General features: G+C 54.4%; 2 protein-coding genes and 1 long non-coding RNA gene across 3 annotated transcripts; 2 read left to right on the forward strand and 1 right to left on the reverse strand.

Annotated features, from left to right (window-relative positions):
- Window positions 1-1,257: 1,257 nt before the first annotated feature.
- LOC119145600 (protein-arginine deiminase type-3-like) lies at window positions 1,258-7,226 on the forward strand. The gene is made up of 16 exons (XM_037382235.1): window positions 1,258-1,525; window positions 3,108-3,288; window positions 3,359-3,431; window positions 3,520-3,581; window positions 3,671-3,788; window positions 3,874-3,999; window positions 4,281-4,459; window positions 4,548-4,651; window positions 4,723-4,834; window positions 4,919-5,026; window positions 5,247-5,395; window positions 5,538-5,682; window positions 5,770-5,863; window positions 6,161-6,240; window positions 6,642-6,770; window positions 6,863-7,226. The coding sequence occupies exons 1-16, from the start codon at window positions 1,434-1,436 to the stop codon at window positions 7,094-7,096; spliced, it is 1,986 nt and encodes a 661-aa protein (XP_037238132.1). The 5' UTR covers window positions 1,258-1,433; the 3' UTR covers window positions 7,097-7,226.
- An 820-nt stretch (window positions 7,227-8,046) lies between these two features.
- RCC2 (regulator of chromosome condensation 2) lies at window positions 8,047-18,842 on the reverse strand. Its single transcript, XM_037381225.1, has 13 exons — window positions 18,550-18,842; window positions 16,852-17,174; window positions 14,157-14,250; window positions 13,040-13,183; window positions 12,795-12,926; window positions 12,605-12,693; window positions 12,214-12,328; window positions 11,779-11,945; window positions 10,405-10,585; window positions 10,215-10,320; window positions 9,990-10,062; window positions 9,761-9,838; window positions 8,047-9,577 (listed from the first exon to the last, which is right to left on the reverse strand). The coding sequence occupies exons 2-13, from the start codon at window positions 17,167-17,169 to the stop codon at window positions 9,473-9,475; spliced, it is 1,602 nt and encodes a 533-aa protein (XP_037237122.1). The 5' UTR covers window positions 17,170-17,174; window positions 18,550-18,842; the 3' UTR covers window positions 8,047-9,472.
- On the forward strand, window positions 18,555-19,236 carry LOC119145114. Its single transcript, XR_005103305.1, has 2 exons — window positions 18,555-18,643; window positions 18,841-19,236. It is a non-coding gene; the product is annotated as an uncharacterized LOC119145114 (long non-coding RNA).
- Window positions 19,237-22,442: the final 3,206 nt, after the last annotated feature.

Below are 22,442 nucleotides of genomic sequence, written 5' to 3' on the forward strand. Positions count from 1 at the left end.
CATGGGTTTGTTATGGGGAATGGTGGTTTTATGGGATGGGGACAACACAGGGCATCTTTGGGAATGTGGTGCATGTGAATCAGCAGGCAAGGAGGCTGCTTTGGGGGGTCTGAGGCCCCGTCCCACTGCTAATGGGTCTTACAGTCCCTTATCCCAGGTTTTTGGCTAATAACCACCTTACCACCACCACCCCCCCATTCCCTATATCAGCCAAAAACCCACCTCCTGCTGGGAACACTGGCTCTTCACCCCAGCACGGTGTGGAGGCAGAGCCCCTTCCTTGTGGGAATCATTTTACACGTTCCCCAGCCAGAAAATTTCCTTCTCCGTATGCAGCCGCCCCAGCCGCTCTTTCTCTCCCTCTTTTCATCGCAAACAAAGCGTGGCATTTCCCCGTACCAGCCTGGCACCCCTGCCCATGCTGCCATCACGCAGCAGGAACCAGCACCAGGAACTGAAACCAGTGGCCTGTCCCAGGCGTCGCTTAGCCCTGTGCAGCCCTGGGAGCTATTATTGGGCTAAACCCACTTTTTTTGGTCAATTTGCTTTTCTAGCAGTACTTTTTGAGGTGTAAAAGTGTAGCCACACTTCCCATCCACACTGCTGCAACACTGTTGCAAGTGGTGCTGGAGAATTGAGGGGGATGGCTCCCAAAAAGTCATGTGTCCCACTTGGCGCCCCTCTTCTTGCCCAAAAAGATGATTTCTAACCCCATTTCCCCTGCAATTATGGTTCTGCTGAGTTTCCCCAGCCCTGAGGAGCGATATTAAATTCCAGCGGCGCATGACCCTGCAGGGAGTTGGTGGGGGGACAGCTGCATCAGCAAAGGGCTCTCCCACGCCGAGACCAGGATTTAATTAAAACAAAGGCAATTAAAGCCATGGTGGGGTCTTCTGTCCCCACTGCAGGTGACATACCGAGCCCCCGGCCCATGCAGCAGCCAGGGGATGGGCAAGCACCCAGCTTGTACCTTCAGCCCGCCCTAAAATAAGAATTAAAGCTCGTTTTTCCAGCTAGACAAATAAAACCCTTTAGGAGGAGAAATAAAACCCCACCGAGCCTGGTGCTGGCATGTCCCCAGCTCGGCTCTGGTGTCACACTGAATATTTTATAGCGTGGGTTTAAGGGTGGCTGGTCACATCAGCGTCTCTTTGTGCTAAGGGGGGAGGGGGGGGAACCAACCCACCCCCAGGCTTCTTATAAAGAAAGAAAAAACCCTCGTGGGTGTCTTGGGGTGCTTTTCCCCCCGCACTGATTCATACTCCCATCACCAGGAAGCACGGCCGGGCACAGTGCACACCCAGCCTAGAGGCTGAGAGCCCGGAGGTGGGATTAAGCTGGGCTTTGATTAATCCCCTCCCAGCAGCCACACTTTATAAATCCCCTTGTGCCACCCATCGCAGCACCCAAGGGTGCCCCAGGGGCCTGCCAGCATGGCCCAGCAGCGCCGCGTCCAGCTCTCCACCCAGCGTCCCACCAGCACTGTCTGCGTGCTGGGCACCGAGCTCTCCCTGGATGTCTGTGGGTAAGCAGCCACGATGCTGATGGAGGGGGGGAGGAACCCAAAATCTGCTTTTTTTTTTTTTTTTTTGCTTTTATCCCATTAATCAAACTGATAAAAATAGCTCAGGGTGAGGCCGGGGCAGCACTGGTGTTTTTCCCAGGGGATGCCAAGCCCTGGGAGGAAGGGGATGCTCTAAACCGCGATGCAACAGCCAGGTGGTGACCCCCCCAAGGGGGATTTTGCAGTTTTTGGGGTGCAGAAAGCACCCCCTGGGAGCTTTGAGTGATGCCCTGGGCTGAGTTTCACATCTCAGGCGGGGTTTGCCGTGTCCTGCAAAACTGAAATATTTCTCTGTTTGGGGGGAATGCGTGGAGTGAAACCACCACGGCGCTGCTGGCCGGGACGTCACCTCCCAGCACTGGGGGTTTTCGCTGCTTCGTTGGCCCCAGCCCAAGTTCAAGTGCTTTTCAGCAGCAGGTTTTGGGGTTTTTGTTTCCTCGAAATCCAGCTCAAGCAGAAGCTTGGGGTTTTATTTTGCATCCAAACCCACCACACCATGGCTGCCGACAGCATCCCATCCTCTCCCAGTTGCCGTGGGGATGGGTTTTTTCCTTCCCCCCTGGGGACAGATCTGTGCTTCCCTCCTGGCGGTCAGGATTTGTGCTCCTTGGCCCATCGCCCGTGGCCTCTTGCAGCCGGGTGGAGTGATGCGAGCTGCAGCCTGCCCGACCGCTGCAGCTTTGCTTCACTCTGAAGGGGATGCAACCAGTCAGACCTCGCTGCCAGCACTGCCGGGGGGGTTAAACGTGAATATTTGGGTGATCCCATGAAAAAAAAAACCACCACGCTAAACCCAAACAGCTCCAGGGGGTTTGCTGCAAGGAATGTTGCAGGATTTGTGGCAATTTGGAGGTTTTGTGGTATTGATTTGTTGCAGTTGCGTTTTGCAGAACTCGTGGCATTTTGTGGGCTGCGTTGCGACTCAGTATTGCACCATTTGGTGCATGTTGCAGGGTTTATTGTGATTAATGTTGAGGGACTTGTTGCATTTCGCATCATTTGATAGAGTTGAATGTTGCAAGATTTTGTGTGAATGGCAGGGTTTGTTGCAATTAATATTGCGGGATTTGTTGCCGCTGCCTTTTGCAGGATTTGTTGCCTCTGGCTGGATTTGTTGTAATCGCCTTTTGCGGGATTTGTTGCAATTGCCTTTTGCAGGATTTGTTGTAATCACGTTTTGGAGGATTTGTTGCATATTGAAGGACTTGATGCAATCGCACATTGCAGGATGTGTTGCATATCTCAGGGCTTGGTGCAGCTGTATTTTGCAGGGTTTGCTGCATTTTGCAGGACTTGGTGCAACTGCAAATTGCAGGATTTGTTGCATATTGAAGGCTTTCTTGCAACTGCGTATCGCAGGACTTGTTGCAATTGCATTTTGCAGGATTCAGTGCTTTTTGCACGACTTGTTGGAATTGCACATTGCAGGATTCCTTGCATATTGCACGTGGCAGGATTTGTGTCACCTGTGGTTGGCCGCACGCTCTGTTATTCCAGCAATGCCCCCACCTGGGGCTCTCACTGGGTTTTCCCCCGATCTCAGATCTGCACCCAAAGACGCGGTTGCCTTCCACGTGCAGGGGACGCCGGGCGTGAAGCTCTACGTGGTACATGAGACACAGAGCGTCAAGCTGCCCTCCAGCGTGTGCCGCTGGCCCCTGGCCGCCGGCGCCGAGGTGCTGCTGGCCATGGATGCTCTCAGCAAGGACGTGGGCGACGAAAAGGTGGGTGCTGGTGTACCGGCAGGGTCCGGCCCTTCTCTGCACAGTGGCGAGCACCCACTCCTTGTTGCAGGTCAGGATTTCTTATTTTGGGGAAGCTGGCGGGGTGCCCGTGGGCAGAGCCATGCTGTACCTCACCTGCGTGGGTAAGTGTGTGGGGTGGGGGAACCCCCAAGCCATGGCGCTGGTGGGGATGCCCCCCACCCCCCACCCCCAGCATCCCTCTCCCCACAGAGGTCTCGCTGGATGCCGACACCAACCGCAGCGGGACGGTGAGCAGGACACTGCTGGATAAGGTATAAAGGGGGGGTAGGAGCCCCCCGGCACTGCTGTGGGATGGGGGGAGATGGCTGACACCCACAGCCCTGCTTCATCCCCCCGCCAGGCAACCTGGACGTGGGGTCCCGACGGACATGGGGCCATCCTGCTAGTGAACTGTGACCGCGACGATCCCAAAGCCGAGATGCCGGATAACCGTGACACCGCCATCCGCTCCTATGCCGGTACTGGCACATCCCATACAAGAAACCCCCATTTTCCTATTTTTTTCCCCCAGATTATCCTTTCTTACACCCCTTTTCCTGCCAGACCTGAAGGACATGTCACAGATGGTGCTGCGGACCCGAGGTCCCCGCACGATCTTTGCCGGCCATCACCTCCTCCTCCACGTAGACTTCGGCGACGCTGATAAAGTCGGCGTTTTCTATGGCGGCAGTGAGTGGCTGACACTGGGGTTTGGGGGGGGACAGGCACCCCAGATTATTGCCGTTCAAGCAAAATGCTTGCAGCGGGGCGGGTACCACTTCTGTAGCATCCAGCCTACATCCCGTGGCGGGGGTTTATCTGATGCACTGGCTGATTTTGTTCCCGCTGTGCATGCTCCATGGGATCAAATATGTCTTTTAGCCAAAAAAAAAAAAAAAAATAAAAGAGCCAAAACGCTGCAGAAAAGGGGTCGGCTGTTTAAGGGGGCTGCACGGTGCTTGCATCCACAGACAGTGTGGCACTGGAGGATTACAAGCACGTGCTGGGGGGCTCGAAGCTCGCCTACACCGTCAAACACAGCCGGCATCAGGAGGAGAGCATCTTCTACGTGGAGGGGCTTGCCTTCCCCGACGTCGGATTTTCAGGGCTCGTGGCTTTCCACGTCACGCTGCTGGAGAGCCCTGAGAAGGTACCAGCCACTGGGGGGGTCAGGGTGAGCTGTGACGGGGGGGAGCAGAGCCCAAACACTGCCCCCCTGCCCCTCCCCGCCTTCCCAGGGTTTGCTGGAGACTCCGATTTTCACTGACACGGTGGTTTTCCGCGTAGCTCCGTGGATCATGACTCCCAACACAGCAACACCGCTGGAGGTCTTTGTCTGCAGGTGGGTGCTGGGTGGGTGGCTGCATCCTGCCTGGTGCTGGAGCAGTTCCCGTATCCCATTTTTCTTCCCAGTGTGGATGACAACGAGGATTTTGTGGCGGCCGTGGGTGCCATGGCCGAGAAAGCCAAGTGCCCTCTCACTGTCTGTCCGCTGCCAAAGAACCGCCATGACCGCTGGATCCAGGTGAGTGCAGGATGATGCCCAGCCCCATTCTCACTGCAGCAGCTCCAGGGGGGGTCCCCCAAACCCTCTCCATCCCTTTTCCAGGATGAGGTCGAATTTGGCTACGTGCAAGCCCCCCACAAGACCTTCCCCGTTGTCTTTGACTCACCCCGTGACCGGGGACTGAAGGATTTCCCCGTCAAGAGCATCCTGGTACCCAATCCCTTCCTCCTCCCTTCCCCAGCAAGGCATAAAGCTTTGCTAATCCATTAAAAAAATAGGATAAATCTATTATTTTTCCTTCACTTTTGGGAGGGGAAGAGCCAGCAGGGAGGATGATTTGGGAGCACTGCACTTTGGGTGCTTACAGCTTTTTTTTTTAACCAATACCCCTTGGTTTTTTAACCATTATCCCTATTTTTTCCCCATCCAGGGCCCTGATTTTGGTTATGTGGCCCGGCAAGCACCGGAGGGTGCTTCCAGCCTTGATTCTTTTGGTAATTTGGAGGTGAGCCCCCCCGTGACGGTTCAGGGCAAGGAGTATCCCTTGGGCCGCATCCTGATTGGCAGCAGCTTCCCCCGGTGAGATGCACGATGGGGGTTTGAAGCATTGGGGGAAAAAACCTCCAAAAAAAGATTTTTATGTACTGTTTGAGGCTGGTTGCAAGCAGAGCATCACCTTGGGCACCCCAAAATGGCAGCCCCCCTCCTTGTGTCCCCCCAGGTTCGGTGGCCGGCGGATGGCAAAAGCCGTCAAGGATTTCCTCGTTGCCCAAAAAGTGCAGGCGCCGGTGGAGCTGTTTTCGGACTGGCTCTTCGTCGGCCACGTAGATGAGTTTCTTAGCTTCGTCCCTGCACCTGATCGGAAGGTAACGAGTCCTGGAGCAGGGAAAAAAGTGGGGTGCAGCCTTTATCCCCCCCCCCCTCCCCCCCAATCATCCCTTCTTCCTCCCCAGGGTTTTCGGCTGCTCCTGGCCAGCCCTGGCGCCTGCTACCAGCTCCTTAAGGAGAAGCAAGAGGAGGGGTTTGGCGAGGCGGTGATGTTCGAGGGTAGGGGGGAGGAGGAAAACTGGGGCTTGATGGGTTCATTTTCCCTTTTTTCCTGCAAAATGCAACGGGGCATGTGAGTGCATGACACCCTGAAACCCAGCTAATGGCTGGAAAGCGCTGCCAGCAGCAAAGATGGGGGGCAGGATTAATTAAAAAGCTGCGCAGATTTGATTTCCTGGGTTGGGATCGAGCTCACTGCCCGTGACCCCTGAAATGGGGGAGCTCCTGGATCAGACCTGGGAATCTCATCCCAAATGTGTTGGGGGAAGAATTCCTGCCCAGTTATCTGTGCTGCAGGACTGGAGGACGTGCCCAAGCGGACGATGAACGAGATTCTGGCTAACGAAGGCCTCCGGAAATTCAATAATTATGTCCAGGTAAAGAAGGGGAGCAGGGGGGCCTCCTTTCCAACCCTCCCTCCCTTCTTCCCCATCTCCACCCTTTCTTCCATCCCTCTGTCCATCTGTCTACCTGTCCCTCTATCCATCCCTCTATCCCTTTATCCATCCACCCACCCGTCCCTCTGTCCATCCCTCTATCCCTTTATCCATCCATCCACCCATCCCTCCTTCCACCCACCCCTCCCTCCACCTGCCTGCCCATCCCTCTGCTCTCCATCCATCCCTCTTATCCCTTTATCCATCCATCCACCCGTCCCTCCATCCCTCCCTCCTTCCACCCATCCCTCCCTCCACCTGCCTGCCCCTCCCTCTGTCCCTCCCTCCCTCTGTCCATCCATCCATCCATCCATCCATCTCTCCCGCCTCCCTCCTATCAGAGCTGTATCAACTGGAACCGGGACATCCTGAAGCGGACGCTCGGGCTGACAGAGCCGGACATCCTTGACATCCCCCAGCTCTTCCAAGGCGACGCAGCCACTGGTGCCTCAGCCTACTTCCCCGACATGGTAACTAACACCCAGCATCCTCCTCCTGCCCTGACCCTCCGGGGTGAATCTGGGCTGGGATGTGCACCCTCACCACCATCCCCATGCTGCAGGTGAACATGCTGGTGCTGGGCAGGCACCTGGGCATCCCCAAGCCCTTTGGACCGCTGGTGGGTGGGCAATGCTGCCTGGAGCAGCGGGTGCGGGCGCTGCTGGAGCCCCTGGGCCTCACCTGCACCTTCATCAACGACTACTACTCCTACCATGTCCTCTCTGGGGAGGTCCACTGCGGCACCAACGTCTGCCGTAAGCCCCTCGCCTTCAAATGGTGGCACATGGTGCCCTGAAGTCCCCTCTCCCTAAAGCCCTCTCCCCATCCCTGCAAGTGCCTTCAATGGTTTGAAATAAAGGGCTGCAGCTTCCTCCTGGCTTCCCTCTTGCTGGGGGCAAGGTTGGAAGCTTTGTTTTAAACGGGCAGGTGTTTTTGTCACTCTCTGGGTGTGTGGTGTGGCACGTGGGCATTCTCTCCTGGCACAGCAATTACAATTAAAATGGTTAAACAGGGCGGGGGAAAAAAGCGGTGAGCAGGGTTGTACAGTTCTCTCTATTGCTGCAGTGATGCATGGGCAAAAAACACACGTGCATGCCCCAAAGTGCACACACGTGAGGCTACGTGTGCTGGCACAAACCCACATGCATGCACAAAACCAGACATGTGTGTGTGCACAAAACCACACGCATGCACACAAAAAGACACATGCATGTGGGCACAGAAATACAGGTGTGCCCAAAAAGACATGTGCACGCAAAACCATCAAGCATGTGTGCCCCTTAAGACTGCTGCATGCGCATACAAAAATGCACATGCATGCACAGAAAACAGACACAGGGATGTCCAACAAGGCACACACATGCACAAACTCCTGCATGCATGTGCAAAACCATGCGTGCATGCACAAAAACACCACCCATGTGTACACACAAAGCACAACCCGGTATGCACACAACCACCCAGGCATGCACTGAAATACTCAGACATGCATGCGCCGCCCTGTGTTTGCACCCTGCCTGCAAAATATGAAAGAGAAATGCTGGGGGGAGGCTATTTTGGGATGGAGGATGCTGTCGGCAGCAGGATGGTGCCCTCTAATGGCTGTGGATTTCCTTTTGGGGATGCTGGGCGTGCATCCCGGCAAGGAAAAAGCATCCCCTGCACCTCCCTTTGGTTAAATTAATCAAATTTAAATGAAAAAGAGTTAAGAAATAAGGGTGGATAAAGTGAAGAGTGAGAGGGGTGTACACAATGACGTCATTTATTTAAACATTTACTCCAAGAAATATAAAAAAAAAAAACAAAACAAAACCAAACATGAAGAAGACAATTACAGCACTAACCCAGGACCCTCTGCTAAAGGACGAGCTGTTCCCAGATCCTCGTGGTTTAGGATTATTTTCTTTCTCGAGCCTCCTCCTTTGCTCGCCCGTGGCCGGGACAGGGTGGCCGATGGGGGAGAAGTTTAATCAGGCTAAAATTATTTTGCTGGAAGGCAGGATGAACCGAAATGATGCTTTTCGGGGGGTGTGTGTGTGTGTAAAAGTGGGGGTTTGGTGATTTTTCCACCCCATCTTTTACTGAGGCTGCGGCATCTGCTTGTGCTGCAACTCCAAAAAACCCTAATATTGCTAAAAAAGCGGAATATTTTACTTTTCCACCCAGCTGCTCTCCCTGTCCTGGATATTTTCTCTCTAACACACCCCAAAAAACCCCCAAAATAACCCCCAACCCCAAGCAAATTAAGAAAAAAAACCCAACCCACCCTTTTTTTTTACTGCGAAACAACCCAAACGGGCGCGAATGCGGCAACCACCGCCCCCGAGCACCCAGCGCGACCCGTCAGGGAGAGCAGAAAGGACTTAAAAAAATCAGTATTTCAAAACAAACCCTAAAAATTTTGAAAGAAAAATAAAAAAAATCACCCTTGGGTTGCGTGAAGGCAGAGCTGGGCTCTGCTCGATAAAGGCACCTCGTTTCTCCAGCACAGTGCACAGCGTTGTAGGAGGGACTTTGGGCTGATAACCAGGCAGAAATAATTAATAATAATTAAAAACAAATCAAGAATAATTCCAAGAAAAAGCTTACGCGATGCTTTAGGGCTCCCCTCTTCATACCTGAGATCTCCCTGGGGTGGGCGAGGGCTGCGATAGCGGCGAGGGGAGCCCCAAAATGATGCTGGGGATGGGTTTGGCCCTTGGGGATGTGGGATGACATCCGTATCCTGAATCCCTCTGGGAAAAGGGATGCTGGGGGGCAGGGGGACCCCCAAAATTATAGCACCCAAAGTGGGGGGTATTTGGGAAAAATGCCAAAAAATTGGAATATTGAGGAAAAAGAGATGTTTTGCAGCTGCTCTTCAGGTCCCCAGTTTCACCCCAAGCCTGCAGCCAGGGATGTTTGCGGCTGGGAAAAGGGGAAATAATAAAAAGCAATGCAGAAAAATACAAATAAAGTCAAAATAATTCAAATCATAACCCCCCAAAATTAAGCCTGGATGTGCCAAAAGATCCTGCTACGGTCGGGAACTCAACAAGCCATGGGGGGAAAGGGAGTGTGAAATAAAAAAAAAAACCCCAAGGCTTTGGAAATGGGAGAACAGGTAGTTAAAACCGCGGCTGGCTTGGAAAAGCGGGGTTTGGGGGGGGGTCCCGGCGAACGGGGGAGCCCCTCAGATGGTGCGGGGGTTGTACTCGGGCAACTTGCGGAGCTTCTCTTTCTCAGCGTCGGTCTCGTCGCGGGCGATGACCAGCGAGTGGGCATAGCCCATGGCCACCTGGGATGGGGCAGAGTGGGGAAACTGAGGCACGAGACCATGCCCTGCTGCTTTCCTCCCCCCCCTCCCCACAACCTTTCTTTTCATCCAGGACCATGTTTGAGCACCCCATGGGTGTGATGAGTTGTGTACGGCCCCAGCCACCGTATTTAGGTCAGTGGCCCCCCCTCCAGCACCACTCACCTGCTCCGTGTAGATCCCATCCAGGGTCTTCACCTCTTGGGCAGCCGTCGAGGATTTGGGTTTGTGGTCCCCGTAGCCCTGCCAAGCGCATCCCATGGAGCGGGGTGGGGGGAAACCAGTGTGGAGGGGGGGGGGGGGGGGTTGGCAAGCAGCCAGTTCCTGCCACTAGGAGCTGCCAGAGGGGTCTGGGGTGTCAAGAGGTTGGGGGTTCCCAGTAAATCCATCTTACCAGTTCCCCGAAGGTAGGCGAGGGACCCCAGCTGATGGTGCTCTCGTCCGCCGCCACGATGATGCTGCTCTTCCTGCAGTGGGGTGCAAGGCAGGGTGACCCTGTGCCCCCCCACCCCCCACCCCATAGGTGGCTGCACCCCAAAACACCAGGAAATTGGGGTGGTTTTTTGTTTGGGTTTTTTTTGGGGGGGGGGGGGGGCGGGGCAGTGGGGCTTGGACTTACCCACAGGCCAGGCTGCGGATTTTCCAGCCGCAGAGGTCCTGCACGGCTTTGGGGTACATGGTGGACTCCCGGGAGGTGTTGGTGGCACCCCAAAAAAACAAGCCGCCTGCAAGCCCCCCGACATGATGCGTCAAGCTCCAGCACCCCCCCGGCATCCCCTAAAACCCCCAAATAACACCCAAATCCCGACCTGTCTCGCTGACGGCAAAGGAGCACGTGTAGCCGGCGTAAATCTGCGCCGCCCCGCGCCCCGGGAAGTCGAAGAGCTTCACCAGCCGAGGCACCATCTCGTCCTTCTGCTCGGCATGGCCCAGCCGCCCGTAGCCCCCAAACCCCCAGGAGAAAACGCGCTTCTGCGAGTCCAGGACGAGCTGGGGATGGAGAAACGCACCCCCCCACCACCACCCATGAGCAGCTGAGACCCGACCAGCTTGTTGCAGGGAAAACCGCAGCGGCCGCCATAAACGGCATCGATTGCGGTGCGTATCGCAAATGCTACATGCACGCTGCAAGTATTTATCCTTAAATGCACCCTGCAAGTCTTCAGCCTTAAAGCAAACCTCAGTCCTTAAATGCAGGCTGCAAGACTCTATCCTTAAATGCAGGCTGCAAATATGTAGTCTTAAATGCACGGCGCAACTATTTATCCTTAAACGCATGCTGCAAATCTCTATCCTGAAATGCAACACTGCAAGTATTTATTCTTAAACGCATCCTGCAAATCTGTGTCCTTAAATGCACTCTGCAAATCTTCAGCCTTAAAGGCATGCAGCAAACCTCAATCCTTACATGCAGGCTGCAAGACTCTACCCTTAAATGCAGGCTGCAAATCTGTAGTCTTAAATGCACGGCACAAGTATTTATCCTGATATACATGCTGCAAATCACTATTGTAAAATGCACACTGCAAGTATTTATCCTTAAATGCACCCTGCAAACCTTCAGCCTTAAAGGCATGCAGCAAACCTCAATCCTTACATGCAGGCTGCAAGACTCTATCCTTAAATGCAGGCTGCAGATCTGTAGTCTTAAATGCACAGCACAAGTATTTATCCTGATACGCACGCTGCAGATCTCTTATCCTGAAATGCAACGCTGCAAGTATTTATCCTTATATACACAATGCAAATCTCCATCCCTAAATGCACGCTGCAAATCTCTACACTTACATGCATGCTGCAAAACTTTACCCTTAAATGCGTCCTGCAAATCTCAATCCTTAAATACACACTGCAAATATTTAGCCTTACATGCACGATGCAAACTTCAATCCTTAGAAATGCATGCCGCAGATCTTATCCTCAACACAGGCGCTGCAAAACTTCACCCTTAAAATGCACGCTGCAAATGTTCTGACATGCACACTGCAACGTGTGCATTAAAAATGCATGCTGCAAATTTTAATCCTTAAATGCACCCTGCAGATCTTTGCCCTGACGTGCACCCTGCGAACACCCGCACCCTGCAAACATTCAGCCTGACATGCACGCTGCAAACCTTCCTGCATTCACGCACACCGCTATTTGCAAATAACTGAACACAAGGCGCCGCCGGCCGCGCGTACCGTGTGGTTGGCCCCGCACGCCACGTCCCGCACCACCACGTTGGGGACAGGCAGGATCTGCCCATCTTTGGTCTTCTCGATGAAGATGGCCACGCGGCGCGGCACCAGCTCGCAGTCGTACTCTATCCGCTGCGCCCGGGCGATGAATTTCCCATCGGAATTATGCCCTGCGGACAAGCAACAGGATGAAAACGGGGTGCCCTCCCCCACACTTTGCACCCCACTAGTCCCACGTCACCTGCAGAAATCCCCTCTCCCCTCGCAACCCCCTTTTTATTTGCAGCTCCCACCCCGCCACTTTTCCTGGAGGTAAAGGGGAGGGATGCTCTCGTCACTCAGATGTGGAAACTGAGGCAGGGAAATTCCACTCACCACCACCCCCCAACCCCATAATACCTCAAAATTGCAGCAAAACACCCCAAAACAGCACCGTACCCAGCTGCCCGTACTCGGGGCACCCAAAGGAGTAGAGGTTTCCTTTGCAATCCATGATCATGCTGAATTCAGCCCCGCAGGCCAGCTTGGTGATGGGCTGCCCATTGTACATGATCTGCAGAAAAAGGGGTAAAAAATAGAGGAAAAAGGCAAAAAAGCTGAATTTCCCAGGGGAACCCCCAAAATCCTCAGATCTGGGGGTTTATTTTCAATTCTTGCATTTTTCTTTTCCCACCGCAGCTGCACATGAAGCCCTCCCTGAGAGGGATGCTCGGGAGTTCCTAAAGGGGTTTGGGCTCTGCTAGGGATTTTTTTCAAGGAGAAACCCCCAAATCTGTTGGTTTTTTCACTCAAACCACACGAGGGGAAGGACGGAAAGGAGCAGTGATACCTGCGTGGGGCTGGGCACGGCATCCGTCTGGTTCCCCAGCCCCAGCTGCCCCATTTTATTCTCCCCAAAGGCGAACACCGAGCCACTCTCTGCAATGCAATAAGGAAAAAAAAAAAAAGATGTTTGGGGGCAAAATGGGCTGATTTCAGATAATTTGCTTAAAATGTCAGGTTTCCCCCCCCCCTCATACCTGTAAGGGCCAGGGTGTGATTACGGCCGCAGGCTGCCAGCACGATGGCTTCGCCCCCCAGCACCTCGATGAGCTTCGGCGCTTCCACCCGCTTCGTGTCCCCGTGTCCCAGCTGCCCTTTTTCATTGCGACCTAGCCCAAAATCGCCAGGTTTTGCAGCAAAATGGGAGGATGAAGCCTCCTGGCATCAGGCTACCAGGTGGCCAGAGGGTTTTTTGGGGGTGCCAGCCCCCCTTGTTGCTCACCCCAGCTCCAGAGCTTGCCGTCGGTGGTGATGAGCAGGCTGTGAGCGGCGCAGGGTCCCGAAACCACGCTCCGCACCTGAATACCTGAGAGACACCCGTACCTGTGCGGCCCCCACAAGTTCTGGCCCAGATTTCGATAGGCAACTGTATTGAAAAAAAAAAAAACCACAACCCCCAGATTAATGCAAAAATTAATTTGGCATCAATGCATCAAAAATCAACAGAAAAAAAAATAATCAGCGGCATATCAACACATCCAGAAGAAGCAGCGCCCGTGTGTTGCTTTGCAGATCTGGCACACTCCAAGTTCTGACCCAGATTACGATGTGCAACTGCAACCCCCTTCCCCAATTAATTAATAAAAAAAATAATTAAACACAAAGGCTTAGAAATAATTAGGAAAATGAACAGCCTATAAATGCATCAAAAAGCAGTGGCACGTTTTGTTTTGCTTTGCAGGAAGCCCAGCGCCCCCCAAGTTCTGGCCCAGATTACCATATCCAACTGTAACTCCCCCCCAATTAATTAGAAAAGGTAATTAAATATAAATGCATCAAGAATAAGGAGAAAAACTAACGAAATAAAAATGCATCAAAAATAAGCAGCGCACGTATTTTGCTTTGCAGCAGATCCGGCGCTCCCCAGGTGCTGGCCCAGATTATGCTACGCAACTGCAAAAAAGCTCCTCCAAAAATATGAATAATAAAAATAAAATATAAAAGCATTAAAAATAAGCAGAAGAAATTAATTAAAGGCACCAAAATTAAGCAATGTGTTAATTTTGCTTCGCAGGAGATCCAGCACACCCCGTACCCCAAGTTCTGGCCCAGATTACAATACCCAACTGCAACCCTCCCAGTATTATTAACTAAAAATTAGAAATGCCTAAAAATAAGCAGAGGATTTAGTTAAATATAAACGCATCAAAAATAAGCAGCGCTTTTAGGTTGCTTTACGGGAGTCCCCGTGTCCCCCGCATCCCAGATCATGATATGCAACTGGTTAAAAAAAAAAACAAAAACCAAACCAAGAAAAATTAATTAATAATAATTAAAAAAATTAATTAGAAGTGGAAAGGGCGGCCGGTTTCGGGGTGCAGGAGCCCCGCGCCCCTCACCTTGCTGCTTAGGCACTTCTTTGCGGCCGATCAAGTCCCAGTTGGTGGCCCCGAAGATGAGGAGCTGCCCCCGGCACTTGGCGCCCTCGAGTTTCTGCAAGGAGCCGCGACACCATCAGCCACGTGGGGGGACGGGGGACAAGGGGGGCATGGGGGACACGGGGGGCATGGGGGACACGGGGGGCATTCGGGGCATGGGGGACACGGGGTGTGTGGGGGATACTGGGGATGTGAGACATGGGGGATAGTGGGGATGCTGGGGGCACAGGGGACATCAGGGACACGGGGGACACTGGGGGCATGGGGGACTCTGGGGGTGTGAGGGATATTGGGGATGTGGGAGACACGGGCGATACTGGGGATGTGGGGGATATGGGGGGCATGGGGACACTGAGGATGTGGGGGACATCAGGGACATTGCGGACACTGGGGGTGTGGGGGACATGGAGGACACCAGGGACGCTGCGGGTGTGGGGGATATTGGGGATACCAGGGACACTGGGGACATGGGGGATACTGGGGACACAGGGTGTGCAGGATACTGGGAACGTGCGGGACATCAGGGACACGGGGGCCACTGGGGGCATGGGGGCCACTGGGGGACATGGGAACCACTGGGGATGTGGGGGACATGGGGGACATGGGACATTGGGGATGTGGGGGACATGGAGCACTTGGGGGACACTGGGGATGTGGGGGGGCAGCAGGGTGGAGGGGGGGTCCGTGATTGCACACCCCAACATTGCAGCTATTGCTTGCACGGGGTCAAAAGTCCCGCCCCTGCCCCCCCCAAAAAAGCCCAAAATGGGTCAATTGCCAAAAAAAAAACCCAACCAAAAAGGGGCTGGGATTTCACCTTGGCAGGACACAGGGCAAAAAGGGGGGCTGGAAAAGAGGGGGGACTGCTCCCCGCCCCCCCCCCCCCCCCCCCCGTTTATGGTAGCGGGATGGAGCTGGGGGGAGTAATTGAGGGGTGCGATGGGGTGAAACTTTGGGGGGGGGCGATGAAATGGCTCAGTAAGGGGGGGCCAGGCGGGAGCACCGCGATGGGGTGCAATGTTGGGGGTACAGTTTGGGGGTACGCGGGGGGCCGGGGGCATGCAGCAGAGGGGCGCGTTAAGGGGGTGCATTAGGGGAATGAAATGAGGCGCTGCATTACTGGGGCGCAGCGGGGTGCAATAAAGGGGTGCAAGGGGGGGGCAACTGGGGGGGAATTGTGGGGTACATTGAGGGGTGCAAGGGGGGTGCAACTGGGGACACATGCAAGGGGGGTGCAATGGGGGGGTGCGTTAGGGGGTGCAATGGGGGGGTTCAGTGAGGGGTGCAATTAGGGGGTACCCTGGGGGGGTTGCACTGGGGGTGCGATGGGGGGTACATCAGGGGGTGCATTAGGGGAGGGCAGTAAGGGGGTGCAGCGGGGGGGCTGCATTAGGGGGTACAAGGGGTGGGTGCAAGGGGAGGTGCAGTGGGGGGTGTATTGCGGGTACAAAGGGGGGGCTGCGGGGGGGTGCAAGGGGGTGTTGCATTAGGGGGTGCAAAGGGGGGGTGCATTGGGGGTTATTAGGTGGTGTGCAAGGGGGGCTGCACTGGGGGTGCATTGGGAATTTTATTAGGGGTGTCAGGGGGTTGCAATGGGGGTGCAAGGGGAGTTGCATTGTGGGGTGCAGGGGGGTACAGGGGGTGCATCAGAGGTTGCATTAGGGGACGTGGGGGGTTGTTATGGGGTGCAGGGGGTGTGCATTAGAAGTTGCATGGGGGTGCATTGGCATGTGGGGGGGCATTATGGGGTGCGGGGGATGCAGTAGAGGTTGCATTGTGAGGTGGGGGGGGTGCACAGGAGTGCAAGGGGTGCATTCGGGGGTGCGGGGGGGTGCAGGGAGGGTGCATTACAGGTTGCATTAGGGGGTGCATTAGTGAGTGTGTGGGGTGCAGCAGAGGTTGCATTGGGGGTGCGGGGGAGTGCAAGGGGATGCATTATGGGGTGCAGGGGGTGCAGTAGAGGTTGCATTATTGGGTGCAGGGGGTTCAGGGGATGCTGCAGAGGTTGCATTATGGGGTGCAGGGGGGTGCAGGGGGTGCAGTAGAGGCTGCATTATGGGGTGCAGGGGGTGTAGCAGGGGTTGCATTATGGGGTGCATGGGGATTCAGCAGAGGCTGCATTATGGGGTGCAGGGGGGTGCAGCAGAGGTTGCATTATGGGGTGCAGGGGGTGCAGCAGAGGTTGCATTATGGGGTCCGGGGGGTGCATGAGAGGTTGCATTATAGGGTGCGGGGGGTGCAGTAGAGGTTGCATTATGGGGTGCAGGGGGGTGCAGGGGGTGCAGTAGAGGTTGCATTATGGGGTGCAGGGGGGTGCAGCAGAGGTTGCATTATGGGGTGTGGGGGGTGCATTAGAAGGTGCATTATGGGGGGCGGGGGGGGTGCATTAGAGGTTGCATTATGGGGTGTGGGGGGTGCATTAGAAGGTGCATTATGGGGGGCGGGGGGTGCAGCAGAGGTTGCATTATGGGGGGCGGGGGGTGCATTAGAAGGTGCACTATGGGGTGCAGGGGGTGCAGCAGAGGTTGCATTATGGGGGGCGGGGGGTGCAGCAGAGGTTGCATTATGGGGTGCATTAGAGGTTGCGTTAGGGGGTGCGGGGGGTGCATTCCGGGCGCGGGGGTGCAGGGGGCGCATCCCCCCCCGCCCCGCTCACGATGCGCTCCTTGCTGTGCTCGGGCTCGCAGATGACGACGCTCTGTCCCCGGGCCGCTCCGCCGCCCGCCGCGCCGGGCCTACCGGGCCGCCTCCCGCCGGGGCTGCCGGGGCTGCCGGGCCGCGCCCGCCGCTCGCGGGGCGCCTCGTCCTCGCTGCTGCCGCCGCTGCTCCCGCCGCGCTCCGCCCGCCGCCGCCGCGCTCCCGCCACCGCCACCGCTCCCGCCGCCGCCGCCGCGCCGGGCCGCCGCCGCCCCGCTGCCGCCCCCGGGCCCGGGCCCGCGTCCCAGGGCGGCCCCGCCGCCTTCCTCCGGGGCATGGCGCCTGGGCACAGCGCGCCGTCACCGCCCGGCCGCGCCGGGGGGGCCGGGGCAAGGGGGACCCCCCGCCCCCGGCCCGGCCCGGCGGGGGGAGCGAGTGCTACGGGGGAGCCGGGGGGGGGGTGGGGGGTGCAAAGGGGGGGGCTTTGCAAAGGGGGGGTTGTATGGGGACGGTTTGCAAAGGGGGGGTGCAAAGGGGGGGTTGCAAAGGGGGGGTGTATGGGGACGGTTTGCAAAGGGGGGTGCAAAGGAGGGGTTTGCAAAGGGGGGGTTGTATGGGGACGGTGTGCAAAGGGGGGTGCAAAGGGGGATGGGGGTTTGCAAAGGGGGGGTTGTATGGGGACGGTTTGCAAAGGGGGGTTTCAAAGGGGGGACTGCAAAGTGGGGGTTTGCAAAGTGGGGGTGCAAAGGGGGGGTTGTATGGGGACGGTTTGCAAAAGGGGGGGGTGCAAAGGGGGGGGTGCATGGGGACGGTTTGCAAAGGGGGGGTGCAAAGGGGGGTTTGTAAAGAAGGGGTGCAAAGGGGGGGCTGAAAGGGGTGAGTTTGCAAAGGGGGGCATGGGGGGCTGTATGGGGACGGTTTGCAAAGGGGGGGCATGGGGGGTTACAAAGGGGCTTGCAAAGGGGGGGTTGGAAAATGGGGTGCGAAGGGGGTGTTGGAAATGTGGGGTTGCAAAGGGAGGGGTCGCAAACGGGGGATTGCGGGGGGGGCTGGAAAAGTGGGGGTGCAGAGGGCTGGTGTAGGGGGGTACACGGGGGGGTTGCGCAGAGACCTTTTGAAAAGGGGGGGGGGTCGGACGGGGGGGTTACAAAGGGCTGTTTGCGGAGGGTTGCAAACGAGGGGGTGTAAGGGGGTTTCGCGGGGGGGGGGGGGGGGGGGGGGTTGCACGGCAAGCAAACGGCCCGGAGCCACGAAGTCCGCCCCCCCTCCCGGGAAGGGGTCGGGGATCCCCCACCCTTCGCACCCCCACACCTGCCCGCTCGTGCTCCCGCTGCCTCCGGCCTTTATTTGCTTGTTGCGGGGGGGGGGAGCTTTTTTTTTTTTTTTTTTTTTTTTTGCTTGGGGAGGGGGGATAATATTTTGGGGGGGGTGGAAAAAAATCCCAGCCCCCTACGCGGCTGGGGCCCCCCCCCCCCATCCATCTCCCTCCATGCCTCCCCCCCCCCCCCTTTTTTTTTTTTTAATTTCCCCTTGATTATTGCTGGGAAACAATGGGATCTCTGTCTGCCCCCATTACACCACGTGGATCCGCCTTCCTTCTCCTTTTTTTTTTTTTTTTTTTTTTTTAAGGCATTTTAAGCCCCCCCCATCTCCTTTTCCCCTCCTCCTCCTCCCCCCCTTCCCTACCTCCCCCCCCCCTCCCCCCCCCATTGCAAACCTGATTTTAAGGCGAAGGGTGCAGCATAAAGAAAGCAACAACTCGGGGCCTTTGCAATATTTTTGGTGGTGTTTCCTGTTGCAGAAAAAAGGAGGTAATTTTTTTTTTTTTTTTCCCTTTCCTCCCTGAGCGCCCACCCACCAGATGCACTTAAAATGTAAATATGAGCCGCCAGAACAAATGCTACAATACAAAACAGAAACACATGTATGGGCAGGAAAGGCGGGGGGGGGGGGTGGTGTTTAAAAAAAATTTTTTTTTAAAAAAAAAGCATCATCCTGCTTTGCAAAGGAAGAGGCTGCAAAGTCCGGCTCGGCACCCACAGCTCCATCTTTAGGACGGGAAGACTCGGGGAAGGGTGAGAGCAACGCGAAGAGGCTCAGAGTGGGGGTGGGGTGTGCACGCGCTCCCCTGCTTCCCAAAGGATTTGTTAAAATTTTTTAATTCTTTTTTTTTTTTTTTTTAATGGCCGAGGAAAAGGCGCTGCTTCTTGCACAGGAGAATTAGGCTTTTTTTGCAAGAGCGAAAACGCGCCCCTGGTTGCAAAGGGGTTTCTTCCCCCTGCAAGGAATAAATGCACATGCTGCCTGGGTTGCAAAGGGATTCTTTCCCAAGAAATAAATGCACATGCTGCCTGTATTGCAAAAGGATTTATTTCTCAAGAAATAAATGCACATCCTGCCTTTATTGCAACGTGTGTGTGGGGGGTGTCCCAGGAAATGAATGCACATATTGCCTGTATTGCAAAGGGATTCTTTCCCAAGAAACAAATGCACATGCTGCCTTTAATGCAAAGGATTTATTTCCCAAGAAATAAATGCACATATTGCCTTCAATGCAAAGGGATGTTTCCCCAGGAAATAAATGCACATGCTGCCTTTATTGCAAGGGTTTATTTCCCAAGAAATAAATGCACATCCTACCTTCAATGCAAAGGGATTTTTTTCCGAAGAAATAAATGCACATACTGCCTTTATTGCAAAGTGGTGGGTTTTTTTCCCCAGGAAATAAATGCGCATATTGCCTTTAATGTGAACAGGTTTTTTCCCAAGAAATAAATGCGCATACTGCCTTTATTGCATAGAGTTGTTGCAAAGGAAAGGTGCGCTCCTTCCCCTTACTGCAAAGCAAGATTTTTGAGGGAGCAAAGTCACGCTCCCTTTCTTGCAAAGCAAGTTTTATTGCAGTGGGAAGGTTGACTTAATCCCCCCCCCCCCAAAGAAATATTTTTTTTTTTTGGCAGGAAGGAAAACGTGCTCACTCTCCTTATTGCAGATTTATTTTTTTTTTACCAGAACATTCCCTTTATTGCAAAGAGAGATGCTGCAGGAGGGGAAGATGGGTGCGTTTGCCCTGACCTTCCTTGGCAGCTTCAGTTTTGGTGTCTCCATCTTGTGCAGGCACGCCAGGATGTGATGCATGTGCAATAAGTGATGTAACTGCAACGTGTGGTGCATTTGCAGTTTGTGATCCACATGCAACGTGTGATGCATTTGTAGTTTGTGATCCACATGCAACGTGTGATGCATTTGCAGTTTGTGATCCACATGCAACGTGTGATGCATTTGCAGTTTGTGATCCATTTGCAACGCGTGATGCATTTGCAATTTGTGATCCATGTGCAATGTGATGCATTTGCAATTTGTGATCCATTTTGCAATTTGTGATCCATGTGCAACGTGTGATGCATTTGCAGTTTGTGATCCATTTGGAGCATGATGCTTTTGCAATGTGTGATGCATTTACAGTTTGTGATCCATGTGCAATGTGATGCATTTGCAATTTGTGATCCATTTGCAACGTGGGGACCCGTTCCCATGGGATACTGGTGGGTGCCATATGCCACCCCCCACCCCCACCCACCCCAAAATGCCCAACTGCTGGCAAACCCCTGTTGTTATTTAAGAAAAATAACCCCCTAGGTGGTTAAAAAAAAAATAAATCTATTACTTACGGAATCATCCACAAAGCATCTCAGCTCAGCGACCTCCCGTCCTGCCCATGCTCCAGCTGGATTTGGGAGAGGAAGGAGCGGGGAGGGGGAACTCAGTTTAATTAGGGATTTTCCATGATTCCGGTAGGAACGTGATGTCATTGAAACTCTGCCAGCGCTGGAACGTGGCCAGTTGTCCCTAAAAATGTGTATTTTTTTGCCCCCCCCCCCCCCCCCCCAATGCCTGCTGGGTTGTATGGCGTGGATGGGAAGATTTCAAGGTGATCCTGGCAGGTTGCGTCAGGCTGTGGGTTAAACTGGTTTTTCCCTGGATAAAGGAAAAACTGGTCTTACCTGTTAATTCCCAAGGGTGTCTGGGATGGGGAGCGGCTCACCTGGGATAACCTTGGCCTTGCTTTGCCTTCCCCAACCGGGATCTGGCCGCGGGGTTTGCATCCCCGGCCAATGATATTTGGGGGTTCCCCAGGGACTGTGCTTTGGGATGCGCTCCCAGGGATTGGAAAAGGGGGGTTGCAGCAAGACCCTCTGCAAAAATCCCTCTGTCCTGGGGAGAGGGTGGCTTTGGGTGCAGCATGGGAATGGAGGCTGGGGGTGTTTGCATGGAGCAAAAACCGGCTGGTGCATCCGGCATGAGATTTGCTGCAATAAATGCAAATCCCTTTTCCTGCTGCCTTTGCAGCCCGGTTGCACTGCTGGAGCCTTGTAGGAAGTTGCTGATGCTCTGGGAGGCGATTTATCCTCCGGGTGAAGGGTACGTTAAACTTTCCCAAGCCTTTAGTCCAAGGGAAAGGGGAATGTGAGGTCTGGTTTGCCTCGGGACGTCGCAGGCAGAAGGGGCTTCAGGAGGGTTTTGTTACCAAGATCCCGGTTTTGCTGAGAATTGTGTTACAAGGAGATGTGGAAGCAGCAAGGGCTGAGCTAAAAAACGCATGCATGCCTTGCGAGCTTGTACCCACGTACCTTGCAGGCGGGTTCATGCATCTCTGAGGAGATTTTGTTCGGGAGACCAGGGAGCAAAAGCAGCTCAGCTGCCCTCCTGCATCCCTGCGCGATGCACCAAGAGGGCCGGTATCTGCACCCAGCGTTTGTAAGGCTGCCGTGATGCCACAGCCGGCAGCTTTGGATGCCTCCCCGCAAGGTCTTTCCAAAAATACTCTGGAGAAGTTGGGACACCTTTTGGAAAAAGGTTTCCCACAGCTTTCCCAGGGAGGATGCCAGCAGAGGGCATCCCTGGACTGGCTCCATCACCTCAATTACATAGCTACCCATAAATACATATATACGCACACCCATGGAATGGTTATATTTAAATATTTTTCACATATATATATTTAAATAAATGCCCTCCCTCTGTGCACATCCCACCTATCCCATATCATGCAGAAGCACATGGTGTGCTTCTACAGATACTTAAATGCCAAATATTTAAAGTTCCTTGAAAAAGTTTCAGTTCACGCCCATAAAAACAGGTTGATTGAGTTCCTGTTGCATTTTATATGTTGTGAAGCTTTACAGGGAGGGTGTAAATGTGCACAGGGTGGAGATTTAATTTTTTGGTGGGGCAGGGTTTTGCTTGGGGTTTGCATTTTAAACCAGGCGGTGGTGGCTTTTGCAGGGGGTGTTGCAGGATGAGGCCAGCTGGGCTGGATCAGCATTGTTAGGAGGGAAGGAGGCGGCTGCTTATTGAAGGGCTGAGCATGGGTGTAAGCTGTTTGCTTGCCCAAATGTCCTCTCCTGGAGGGGTGAAGGTCTGGATCCTTGAAGCACACACACACACAAATCCTCTGGCAGGTGGGATTAAGGTGCTGTGACCACGGGTGGGTGACCCCAGCCAGCCACGTGCATCCCCAATCCTTTGTGGGTGAATAAAACCAGGTGGATGGACTTTTTTTTTTTTTTTTTTTTTTTTTGGCTAAATGGAGGGTGTCCTGCATGCAAG

This window comes from Falco rusticolus, chromosome 3, assembly GCF_015220075.1.
Source record: "Falco rusticolus isolate bFalRus1 chromosome 3, bFalRus1.pri, whole genome shotgun sequence".
In the NCBI taxonomy this organism is placed as follows: Eukaryota; Metazoa; Chordata; class Aves; order Falconiformes; family Falconidae; genus Falco; species Falco rusticolus.

What these genes read in the sequence shown, in the direction of transcription:
- LOC119145600 (XM_037382235.1), top strand. Translation starts at nt 1,434, where the DNA reads ATGGCCCAGCAGCGCCGCGTCCAGCTCTCCACCCAGCGTCCCACCAGC. An exon ending in TCCCTGCACCTGATCGGAAG is followed by an intron (nt 5,683 to 5,769) that starts GTAACGAGTCCT and finishes CTTCCTCCCCAG; the next exon opens with GGTTTTCGGCTGCTCCTGGC. An exon ending in CAGCCTACTTCCCCGACATG is followed by an intron (nt 6,771 to 6,862) that starts GTAACTAACACC and finishes CCCATGCTGCAG; the next exon opens with GTGAACATGCTGGTGCTGGG.
- RCC2 (XM_037381225.1), bottom strand. Translation starts at nt 17,169, where the DNA reads ATGCCCCGGAGGAAGGCGGCGGGGCCGCCCTGGGACGCGGGCCCGGGC. An exon ending in CCGTGCCCAGCCCCACGCAG is followed by an intron (nt 12,329 to 12,604) that starts GTATCACTGCTC and finishes CTTTTTCTGCAG; the next exon opens with ATCATGTACAATGGGCAGCC. An exon ending in CGTGCGGGGCCAACCACACG is followed by an intron (nt 10,586 to 11,778) that starts GTACGCGCGGCC and finishes CTCCATCCCCAG; the next exon opens with CTCGTCCTGGACTCGCAGAA.